The 12,042-nt window shown below is 39.0% G+C and overlaps 1 protein-coding gene across 1 annotated transcript in view; it reads left to right on the forward strand.

Annotated features, from left to right (window-relative positions):
- The window catches only part of FANCA (FA complementation group A), a 442,214-nt gene that overhangs the window by 32,209 nt on the left and 397,963 nt on the right, over positions 1–12,042 (forward strand). The window contains 7 exon segments of the mRNA XM_053699359.1: positions 1,596–1,678; positions 1,765–1,798; positions 8,102–8,168; positions 8,256–8,368; positions 8,846–8,922; positions 9,138–9,279; positions 9,610–9,743. Of these exon segments, the coding sequence (XP_053555334.1) occupies positions 1,596–1,678; positions 1,765–1,798; positions 8,102–8,168; positions 8,256–8,368; positions 8,846–8,922; positions 9,138–9,279; positions 9,610–9,743 (650 nt within the window).

Consider the following 12,042-nt stretch of genomic DNA (forward strand, 5'->3'; position numbering starts at 1 on the left):
TATTAATATTTCCCTATAGTCCCCATCTCATTAACAGGAAAATATCTGGCCATAAAAATATCTGCAAACATAGCTATGATGAATTATAAATCTCTATCACATAATAGTAGTATTTTCCTATAATAAACTAAGACCCAAGGTATACCGTGTGAAACATGAACTGGCACTGCAGATATAAGTTCTGACAAATACTTAAACAATTCTACTTCAAAACCTGCTTCATTTTTATTTCCATAATTGGTATGCGGAACCAAAATATTAATAAAGGAACAAGGCTCAGTAAGATATAATCATGTAAGCTTATGCCTGTAGCTTGCACATTACAATAGGAAATCTTTGAAGCATCAGACAATTCACCAGTAAAAAGTGCAAACTGTAAACTAGGATTTCTTCATCTGTTAATGCTGGGCCTCTATCTGTTTGGGAGCCAAGAGGTGAAGACAAGATAGCATTGGATTTCAGGGTCAATCGGTTCCCCAGAACAAAAATGCTGGGTTATGTAGAGGTAGCATTTTAGTTAGAGACCTAATATGTCCTGGGAGCAGCCCAGGCCCTATAAGCTTTCAGGATGGCAACAGGTTAATTTACAAAAGCAACAATTCACTGCAAGCTATTCCTAAATCAAGTGGACTCCATTGACGTCTGCTACATGTGTCAGAAGCATAGACAGAGGGCGTAATCAGGACTCCAAACACCACTTAGTGTCTAGATGTAGAAGTCTTGTTAATGAAACCTCCAAAAGTACTCTGGTTTATTTGCTCACATTTTTATGTATAAATTTAGCAATTTTGTGACATAAGGAGTGTGTTCTTAAAAACAGGTTATACCAAGAAAGATGATTTTGTCCTATATGGTTGTCACATAATGGGTGATTTTATTATGTACTGTAAATAATCATCGTAATATAAAGTGTAAAGAATGTCCAGTTACTATAAATGATCCCAGGTAATGTACTCATGCATCATAATCCTGCGTCTTAGCTCTCCTCTTCCTTAGAAGTGGTCACCTAATATGAGCAAAAATGTAAACTCTCTATAGAACATACATGCTTTCTAGAGCACCACATAAGTTGTATTTTTTTGTTGATTCATTTTAATTAAGGCAGATGTGGCTTATAATATTTTCTGTTGTAAAAGTCCAAGCAAACAGGTTTCATAAAAAGATCTTTCATAGGTAAACGATTGCTGGGAAGGGTCTTGAGACTAACTGTAATAATTACAAAAGATGCATTGGTGGAGTGATCTTGAGGGGTAAACTGATTCATCTGCCCAGTGTATCCAACAAATTTAAGAGAACATGACAAGCTGGTATATTGCGGCAGAATGTTTTACAGCACATTGACAAGTTGCAAGAAGTACATTTTTTTTTTTTGTTATAAATCTGTTTATTGTTGTTAGTAGTTTGTCATATTGTTTCCTACCAGCAATTCCAGAGTTAAAGTGGCATGAAACCTATGGCACATATCTACTTTAAGCACATAAGTTCTTTTAGACAGGCATAGATCACTCATTTTTTGTTTCATATAAATTCACATTGCAGTGTCATTATTTTTTTTCCCCTAATTTCAAATGAACACACCTCTTCTTTTTAATTAGATTTCCTAATTGTGTTGGTTGAAAGCAGCTTCTGTAAATCTTCAAATCTTGAGAAGTCGTCAGATACTCCCAGAATTGTAGAGGTATAGTACAGTCTGTGTTAATGACTCCTGTGCTGTCTCTGTGCAATATGTGAATAGCCAGCTGATTGTTTATTCTACCATTTCAGATCTCACTCTTGGTTCTGGATAAAATGCTTTCATGTAAGTGTGTCATGGCACCTAAAACCGTCTTTCATTTCTTAAATGTCAGTTACTAGTTTTAATCTTATACATAAGATTTAAGAAATATTTAACACTTAACATTCCCCTTAAATAGATCTAAACCCCATTTCTCTTGTAAGGTGTATCCAGTCCACGGATCATCCATTACTTGTGGGATATTGTCATTCCCAACAGGAAGTTGCAAGAGGACACCCACAGCAGAGCTGTCTATATAGCTCCTCCCCTCTACCATATCCAGTCATTCTCTTGCAACTCTCAACAAGCATGGAGGTAGTAAGAGATAAGTGGTGAAATGTAGCTGTTATTTTGCTTCAATCAAGGGTTTATTATTTTTAAATAGTACCGGAGTTGTGCTATTTTGTTCCAGGCAGGAAAAAAGAAGAATCTGCCTGGGATTTCTATGATCTTAGCAGGTTGTAACTAAGATCCATTGCTGTTCTCACACATGACTGAAGAGAGAGATAACTTCAGCTGGGGAATGGCGTGCAGGTTATCCTGCTATGAGGTATGTGCAGTTAATATTTTTCTAGAAGATGAAATGAAGGCTAGAAAATGCTGCTGATACCAAATTTATGTAAGGTAAGCCTGAATACAGTGATTTAATAGCGACTGGTATCATGCTTACTTTCTGAGGTAAAACTCTTTTATATTTACAATATAAAACGTTTGCTGGCATGTTTAAACGTTTTTATATATACTTTGGTGATACAACTTTATTGGGGCCTAGTTTTTTTCCACATGCCTGGCTTAAATTTGCCTAGAAACAGTTTCCTGAGGCTTTCCACTGTGTTACTATGAGTGGGAGGGGCCTAGTTTAGTGCTTTTTTGTGCATTAACTACTACAGACTGAGACATCCAGGAGTTCCCTGAATGCTACAGGACATCTCTAAAGGGCTCTTAGGCTTCCAAAATCGTTTGTTGGGGAAGGTAAGCCCACAGCAAGGCTGTGGCAGTTTGGTGTGACTGTTAAAAAACGTCTATATCGTTTTTTTGATCCGGTTTTTGAACTAAGGGGTTAATCATCCATTTGCAAGTGGGTGCAATGCTCTGTTAGATTATTATACACACTGTAAAAATTTCTTTTGATTTACTGCCTTTTTTCTCTGTTTTTCAAATTCTGACAAAATTTGTTTCTCTTAAAGGCACAGTACCGTTTTTTATATTTGCTTGTTAACTTGATTTAAAGTGTTTTTTCCAAGCTTGCTAGTCTCATTGCTAGTCTGTATAAACATGTCTGACATAGAGGAAACTCCTTGTTCATTATGTTTAAAAGCCATGGTGGAACCCCCTCTTAGAATGTGTACCAAATGTACTGATTTCATTTTAAGCAATAAAGATCATATTCTGTCTTTCAAAATTTTATCACCAGAGGAATCTGACGAGGGGGAAGTTATGCCGACTAACTCTCCCCACGTGTCAGATCCTTTGACTCCCGCTCAAGGGACTCACGCTCAAATGGCGCCAAGTACATCCAAGGTGCCCATAGCGTTTACTTTACAAGACATGGCGGCAGTCATGGATAATACACTGTCAGCGGTATTAGCCAGACTACCTGTATTTAGAGGAAAGCGAGATAGCTCTGGAGTTAGTCGAAATACAGAGCATACTGACGCTTTAAGAACTATGTCTGATACTGCCTCACAATATGCAGAAGCTGAAGAAGGAGAGCTTCTTTCTGTGGGTGATATTTCTGACTCAGGGAAGATGATGCAACCTGATTCTGATATTTCTACATTTAAATTTAAGCTTGAACACCTCCGTGTGTTACTCAGGGAGGTTTTAGCTGCTCTGAATGACTGTGATACAATTGCAGTGCCAGAGAAATTGTGTAGACTGGATAAATACTATGCAGTGCCGGTGTGTACTGATGTTTTTCCAATACCTAAAAGGTTTACAGAAATTATTACTAAGGAATGGGATAGACCAGGTGTGCCGTTCTCTCCCCTTCCTATTTTTACAAAAATGTTTCCAATAGACGCCACCACACGGGACTTATGGCAGACAGTTCCTAAGGTGGAGGGAGCAGTTTCTACTCTAGCAAAGCGTACTACTATCCCTGTCGAGGACAGTTGTGCTTTCTTAGATCCAATGGATAAAAAGTTAGAGGGTTACCTTAAGAAAAAGCTTAGAGCACTTAAGCTAGCCAATTCTTTTGTTTCTGATGCCATTGTTCATTTGACTTAACTAACGGCTAAGAATTCTGGTTTTGCTATCCAGGCGCGCAGAGCGCTATGGCTTAAATTATGGTCAGCTGACGTTACTTCAAAATCAAAACTGCTTAACATTCTCTTCAAGGGGCAGACCCTATTCGGGCCTGGTTTGAAGGAGATTATTGCTGATATCACTGGAGGAAAAGGTCATGCCCTTCCTCAGGATAGGTCCAAACTAAGGGCCAAACAAGAGGGAACTTTTGCTCAGTCCAAGACGGTCTGGAGACCTAACCAGTCCTGGAACAAGGGTGAGCAGGCCAAAAAACCTGCTGCTGCCTCTAAGACAGCATGAAGGAACTCCCCCCTATCTGGTAACGGATCTAGTAGGGGGCAGACTTTCGCTCTTCGCCCAGGCGTGGGCAAGAGATGTCCAGGATCCCTGGGCGTTGGAAATTATATCCCAGGGATATCTTCTGGACTTCAAGGCTTCCCCCCCAAAAGGGAGATTTCACCTTTCACAATTATCTGCAAACCAGATAAAGAGAGAGGCATTCTTACACTGCGTACAAGACCTCCTAGCTATGGGAGTGATCCATCCAGTCCCAAAGTAGGAACAGGGACAGGGATTTTACTCAAATCTGTTTGTGGTTCCCAAAAAAGAGGGAACCTTCAGACCAATTTTGGATCTAAAGATCTTAAACTAATTCCTCAGAGTTCCATCATTCAAGATGGAGACTATTCGTACCATCCTACCTATGATCCAGGAGGGTCAATACATGACTACAGTTGATTTAAAGGATGCTTATCTGCACATTCCGATACACAAAGATCATCATTGGTTTCTCAGGTTTGCCTTCCTAGACAGGCACTACCAGTTTGTAGCTCTTCCCTTTGGGTTAGCTACAGCCCCAAGAAATTTTACGAAGGTTCTGGGGTCGCTTCTGGCGGTCCTAAGGCCACGAGGCATAGCAGTGGCCCCTTATTTAGACAACATCCTGATTCAGGCGTCAAACTTCCAAATTGCCAAGTCTCATACGGACATAGTGTTGGCATTTCTGAGGTCGCATGGGTGGAAGGTGAACGAGAAAAAGTTCTCTATCCCCCCTCACAAGAGTTTCCTTCCTAGGGACTCTGATAGATTCTGTAGAAATGAAAATTTACCTGACAGAGTCCAGGTTATCAAAACTTCTAAATTCCTGCCGTGTTCTTTATTCCATTCCTCGCACTTCGGTGGCTCTGTGCATGGAAGTAATCGGCTTAATGGTAGCGGCAATGGACATAGTGCCGTTTGCACGCCTACATCTCAGACCGCTGCAACTATGCATGCTCAGTCAGTGGAATGGGGATTACACAGATTTGTCCCCTTTACTGAATCTGGACCAAGAGACCAGGGATTCTCTTCTCTGGTGGCTATCTCGGGCCCATCTGTCCAAAGGTATGACCTTTCGCAGGCCAGATTGGACAATTGTAATGACAGATGCCAGCCTTCTAGGTTGGGGTGCAGTCTGGAACTCCCTGAAGGCTCAGGGCTCGTGGACTCAGGAGGAGGCACTCCTTCCGATAAACATTCTGGAACTAAGAGTGATATTCAATGCTCTTCAGTCTTGGCCTCATCTAGCGACAATGAGGTTCATCAGATTTCAGTCGGACAACATCACGACTGTGGCTTACATCAACCATCAAGGGGGAACAAGGAGTTCCCTAGCGATGTTAGAAGTCTCAAAGATAATTCGCTGGGCAGAGATTCACTCTTGCCACCTATCAGCTATCCATATCCCAGGTGTAGAGAACTGGGAGGCAGATTTTTCTAAGTCGTCAGACTTTTCATCCGGGGGAGTGGGAACTCCATCCGGAGGTGTTTGCACAATTGGTTCTTCGTTGGGGCGAACCAGAACTGGATCTCATGGCGTCTCGCCAGAACGCCAAGCTTCCTTGTTACGGATCCAGGTCCAGGGACCCCAAGGCAACGCTGATAGATGCTCTAGCAGCGCCTTGGTCCTTCAACCTGGCTTATGTGTTTCCACCGTTTCCTCTGCTCCCTCGTCTGATTGCCAAAGTCAAGCAGGAGAGAGCATCGGTGATCTTGATAGCGCCTGTGTGGCCACGCAGGACTTGGTATGCAGATCTGGTGGACATGTCATCCTTTCCACCATGGACTCTGCCGCTGAGAACAGGACCTTCTACTTCAAGGTCCTTTCAACCATCCAAATCTAATTTCTCTGAGGCTGACTGCCTGGAGATTGAATGCTTGATTTTATCAAAGCGTGGTTTCTCAGAGTCAGTCATTGATACCTTGATTCAGGCACGGAAGCCTGTCACCAGGAAAATCTATCATAAAATATGGCGTGAATATCTTTATTGGTGTGAATCTAAGGGCTACTCATGGAGAAAGGTCAGGATTCCCAGGATATTATCTTTTCTCCAAGAAGGATTGGAGAAAGGATTGTCAGCTAGTTCCTTAAAGGGACAGATTTCTGCGCTATCTATTCTTTTGCACAAGCGTCTGGCGGATGCCCCAGACGTTCAGGCATTTTGTCAGGCTTTAGTTAGAATCAAGCCTGTGTTTAAATCTGTTGCTCCACCTTGGAGCTTAAATTTGGTTCTTAAAGTTCTTCAGGGGTTTCCGTTTGAACCTCTTCATTCCATAGATATCAAACTTTTATCTTGGAAAGTTCTTTTTTTGGTAGCTATTTCCTCAGCTCATAGAGTTTCCGAGTTATCTGCCTTACAATGTGATTCTCCTTATCTGATCTTCCATGCAGATAAGGTAGTTCTGCGTACCAAACCTGGGTTTTTACCTAAGGTGGTATCTAATAAGAATATCAATCAAGAGATTGTTGTTTGTTGTCTACACTGGACAGAGGAGAGGTCAAAAGGCTTCGGCAACCTCTTTCTTTTTGGCTAAGAAGCATAATCCGCTTAGCCTATGAGACTGCTGGCCAGCAGCCTCCAGAAAGGATTACAGCTCATTCTACTAGAGCTGTGGCTTTCACATGGGCCTTTAAAAATGAGGCTTCTGTTGAACAGATTTGCAAGGCGGCGACTTGGTCTTCGCTTCATACTTTTTCAAAATTCTACAAATTTGATACTTTTGCTTCTTCGGAGGCTATTTTTGGGAGAAAGGTTTTACAGGCGGTGGTACCTTCCGTTTAAGTACCTGCCTTGTCCCTCCCTTCATCCGTGTACTTTAGCTTTGGTATTGGTATCCAACAAGTAATGGATGATCCGTGGACTGGATACACCTTACAAGAGAAAACATAATTTATGCTTACCTGATAAATGTATTTCTCTTGTGGTGTATCCAGTCCACGGCCCGCCCTGTCATTTTAAGGCAGGTATTTTTTAATTTTAAACTACAGTCACCACTGCACCCTATGGTTTCTCCTTTCTCTGCTTGTTTACGGTCGAATGACTGGATATGGTAGTGAGGGGAGGAGCTATATAGACAGCTCTGCTGTGGGTGTCCTCTTGCAACTTCCTGTTGGGAATGAGAATATCCCACAAGTAATGGATGATCCGTGGACTGGATACACCACAAGAAAAATAAATGTATCAGGTAAGCATAAATTGTGTTTTTTTTTTTTCTTTTATGATTCACTTTTTTGAAAATTCACAATTTATTTCTATTATCAAGTTACTTTGTTGTCATGGTATTCTTTGCTGAATCTCATATGTAGGTAGGTAGTGACAACATGTCTGGGGCAATAAATGTACTTAAGTGTTGTATACTTTTGAGCATTAGATAGCAGCAGTGTTTCCACAATTCATAACTCTGTTATTCCATTGATGCGAAACTGCCAACATATAGTGCGCCAAACATGTGTACAATCCTAAACTTACCTACCTGTTTTTTTTTTAACAAAGAATACCAAAGGAACAAAGTATATTTAGTAATAAGTAATTGGAGTATTTTTTTTTCTTTCTGAATTGTGACGGAAAAATATTGATTAACTTAATTTATTAAGTAAACTAATCAATTTGCAATAAAATGAATTTGCAATACATGGTCAACATACTTAAATCTTGCAGTATACACTAGTGATGTTTAATTTCTAATTATTTAGTTATTATACCTATTTCAAATTTGATCAGGTATTTTCCGAATTACTGATAAGGGTTTTTTTTGCTGCAGGGTTACTGAACACAGTTTTTGAAGGGAAATGTGAAGAGGTTTACAAGTCAAGTGATGAGAGACACTGGTAAGAAACACTTCATATCGTTCTCATCACTGAGATTTTTTGTTATATCTTTTTAATGAATGTGTTTTACTCTCCCTCCTTTTGTAGGTTAATTGCTTTTGAGGTGCCACGGTACAGAATCCATGTGAATCCTGAATCCTTAGAGAAGTTTTTTGTCCATACACTTACCCAGGCTCTCACATACAGGCCTAAACTTAAAGGTAACGGTGTCACTAATCTAGACATGGAGATGCTGCATTAAAGGGACATAAAGCTACAATACAGTGTTGAAGCATTTTGTTATCGCTTTGTTGCTTTCCTATATATAGTTATACACCACAAAGGGAAACGCACATATCTAAAGTCCGCTACAGAGCGGCAATATAGTCTGGATACTGAGTTGAACACAGCTGGTTATTGGTGGGCACACACATGCTGACCCTGAATTGCTAGGCTGCCATGTTCAGATCCACACCGTGAGTTCATTGGTTTTCTGAAGCTGTCTTCAACTATGTATTTAAAGTGATAGTGTTAATGTTTTGGTTCAGTATGCAGAAGCTGTATAAATAATAAAAATTTAAGTGCATTAATATGTACATAATACAATACAAATGTAAAATTCTATAGAAATGTAAGCGTGAGACTTTCCTCTTTTCTCGTTTGTCTACACATTTCTGTTTTTTTTTTTTTTTTTTTAGTCTCTGATGCCATCAGATGTCAAGGAAACTGGAGCTTTGTGAAAACTTGCCCTGTTCTCACTGATTTATACCGCAAGGTGAGTAAGGAGGCAGCAGCTCACTGTACTACTATAGATAGAAACAGTATACAATTAAATACCAATAGGTATATGAACGGTACTTTTGCTGCTTAGCGCAATCTCCTTTTTTTTTTTTTTTTTTTTTTCTAAATAAAAAAATAGTTCTCAATTCTCTTTGTTTAACGGTAAAACTATCTGTGACACCTGCTCATTTGGCTTTTTATCCCTTGCAGCTGTTTGTTGTCATCAGTGCAGACAAGCTTATTGCCCACTTACAACTAGTTCTAGAAACTCAAGAGGTAAACTAGCATCATATCCTAACCTGTGTATCCTGTCTGGTCATATGTCAGTCGGAGGCCCAGCAACTTGTGAAAGGTGAGATGACCATTCATCACTATTCTAGCTGGAGATTTCACTTTGTGAAAATACAGTGCAAATACATTGATCTTTTACCACTTACCCGTCAAGTAATTTCCTTTCCTTGAAGTTCCTCTTGTTCTATATTTTTTTCACTTATTTTGTAGTTAAAACAAAACACCTTTAGTAGTCGTGGCAAGCTATGCTGTATTATCTTTTTTGTAGGGACCAATAAATAAAAAAAATCCTTCATATCTCTGTGTTGGTTTGGTTAAGTGTGTATTGTCATACATCTCACTTTTTCTGTAAACTTATGAATTCTATTTTCATATTCTTGTTTTCTATCAGATCTTCTGAGTCGCCTGTTGATACAAGCCTTTGAGAGCTACGAGCTTGAGTGTCTGATCACTGCTTTTCTGATTGCCCGGCAGGCTGCTCTTGAAGGCCCTGCTGCATTTGTACCATACTCTGAGTGGTTTAAGGTAAGAAATATACAACTGCAGCTATTACCAAAAATATGGAATAATTACACTAGGACATTTTTTTTATATTGCTGCTTACTCCCTTTACACTGTTACAAAAAATAAAACACAAAATTACGAAAAATAACAAACAATGATCCAAAATACATTTTTTTACACCTAATCTAATAGCCCTATTAAAATAAAAAAACCACTAGCCTACAATAAACTACCAATGGCCCTTAAAAGGGCCTTTTGTGGGCATTGCCCCAAAGATATCAACTCTTTTAATTTATGATAAGCATATAACAATTTTTTTTATGCTTTTACTTGTTTTATTTTCACCAAATAAAAAAAAATCATAAAACTTTTATCAGTTTATCATGTAATGCATACAATAGGCGCTGACCTTTTCTTACCTCAGTTCCTTTCTTCCTTTTGTCATAGCATAGAACCCCCTTATCATGTAAGCCTACGATGCCAGCTGTTTTGTAAATCACCTTCATAAGAGCTGATTTACAACAGTACAGCTCTTGGCAGGGCCCTCGACCCATTTGTTTCCTATAAATGCTACCTTGCATATTATACCTATTTTTATAGAGCTGCTGAATCTGTTGGCGCTTTACAAATAACTGATAATAATAATAATACTAAAACATAAGTAGCATCTTGTATCCATGTTATGGAATTTGGTAGTACTTTACACTGGACATATTGTGCTAATGTTAATTTATGGGTACATTCATAGAACCTCAAAAGGCAAAGAAAGTTTTTTGTATAAATAATTTCTTGTACATGTATCGGCTTGTAATGGGGTCCTTTGAATGTCTATGGAGATAAATAATGTATGTAGAGGGATCTTGAGATTTGGAGAGATTTAGATTGATTCCATCACCAAGAGCTTCCAGGGGGAAATTACAGTCTACCACTGTATTTATCTACAATATCTGAATGCCATATCTTACATACTGCATTTCTTTTCTGCAGCTATTCTTTGTGAATAAGGAAGTGATTATCTTTCAGTTTCTTTTGTTGTTTATGCTATTACTCATGTCCTTTTTACAGGTTACATGTGAATCTGTCTTAGACTTGGATCAAATGTTCCATCATCTGTATTTCTAGTTGAGAAAAACATATTCCTGCATGCTTAGATGTTACTGAATTTCAGAAGATTAGGTTAAATGATAAAAGGGATAAAAAGGGGAAATGCTGACATTTTAAGGTGGCAATAAAATAGTAAATGTCCCACTTTGATCTCACAAATGATTGACCTATGAATGTGTCACTATTAATAGCTATGTGGGATCTGTAAGAGCTTATTAAATTGTAATGAGCTTATTGTGTATGTACCCACAGCAGAAGATATGCTGATACTATACTGATGTCTTGTTGCTTGAAGGTCTCGGTAGCTTCTGCAGAATGTGTATAAATAGGCATTCATTTCTCTTGTAAGATGTATCGAGTCCACGGATTCATCCTTACTTGTGGGATATTCTCCTTCCCTACAGGAAGTGGCAAAGAGAGCACCCACAGCAGAGCTGTCTATATAGCTCCTCCCTTAGCTCCACCCCCCAGTCATTCTCTTTGCCTACTCTAAGTACTAGGAAGGGCAGAGCGAGTGTGGTGACAAAAATGTTTTTTTTTTTATTTCTCAAGCAAAAGTTTGTTATTTTAGTTGAAATAATTTTTATTGTCATGGATCACATCAAATACAACATAATAAAACAGTGTGCTGGGTTACAATGTCCTAGTATTCTTAAAACAATTAAAGTTTTCAGCACCCTGTTTATATCATTTTCATCAATTTTTCTCCCCCCTTCCCTAACTCCCTCTCCACCCCCTCCCCTCTTATCCCATTTCCCTAAACCTAAACTTCATAACTGTATACAAAGAAAAACCTTTAACTTTAAACTTTTCCCGTCGAGCAGTGACAATGTTGTAGATTTCTTTAGAACGCTATATCTATATTTAAGAAAGTTCCTATTCTCTCCAATTTAATTGCCCTAAAAAAGCCTTATTGGTTACTTAGTGTTGATCTGTATGTACCTACATATTTCTGTTTATTTAAAATCCAGTGTATCCACATGTTTTGGAATCTCTCAGATGTCCCTTGTATCCATGCAGCTGATTTTAGCATATTATAAACATCTTCAATTTTGATCATTACCTCACCCCATTCTGGAGCCCCCACTTTCCATTTTCTAGCTATACATATTCTGGTTGCTGTACATATAATATTAACCCATCTATTAGTAATTGAGTTCATTGACTCCTGGGGGATATGTAGTAAGGCCTGTGAGGCTGATAATGTAAAGGAGTC

Source organism: Bombina bombina, chromosome 1 (genome assembly GCF_027579735.1).
Source record: "Bombina bombina isolate aBomBom1 chromosome 1, aBomBom1.pri, whole genome shotgun sequence".
In the NCBI taxonomy this organism is placed as follows: Eukaryota; Metazoa; Chordata; class Amphibia; order Anura; family Bombinatoridae; genus Bombina; species Bombina bombina.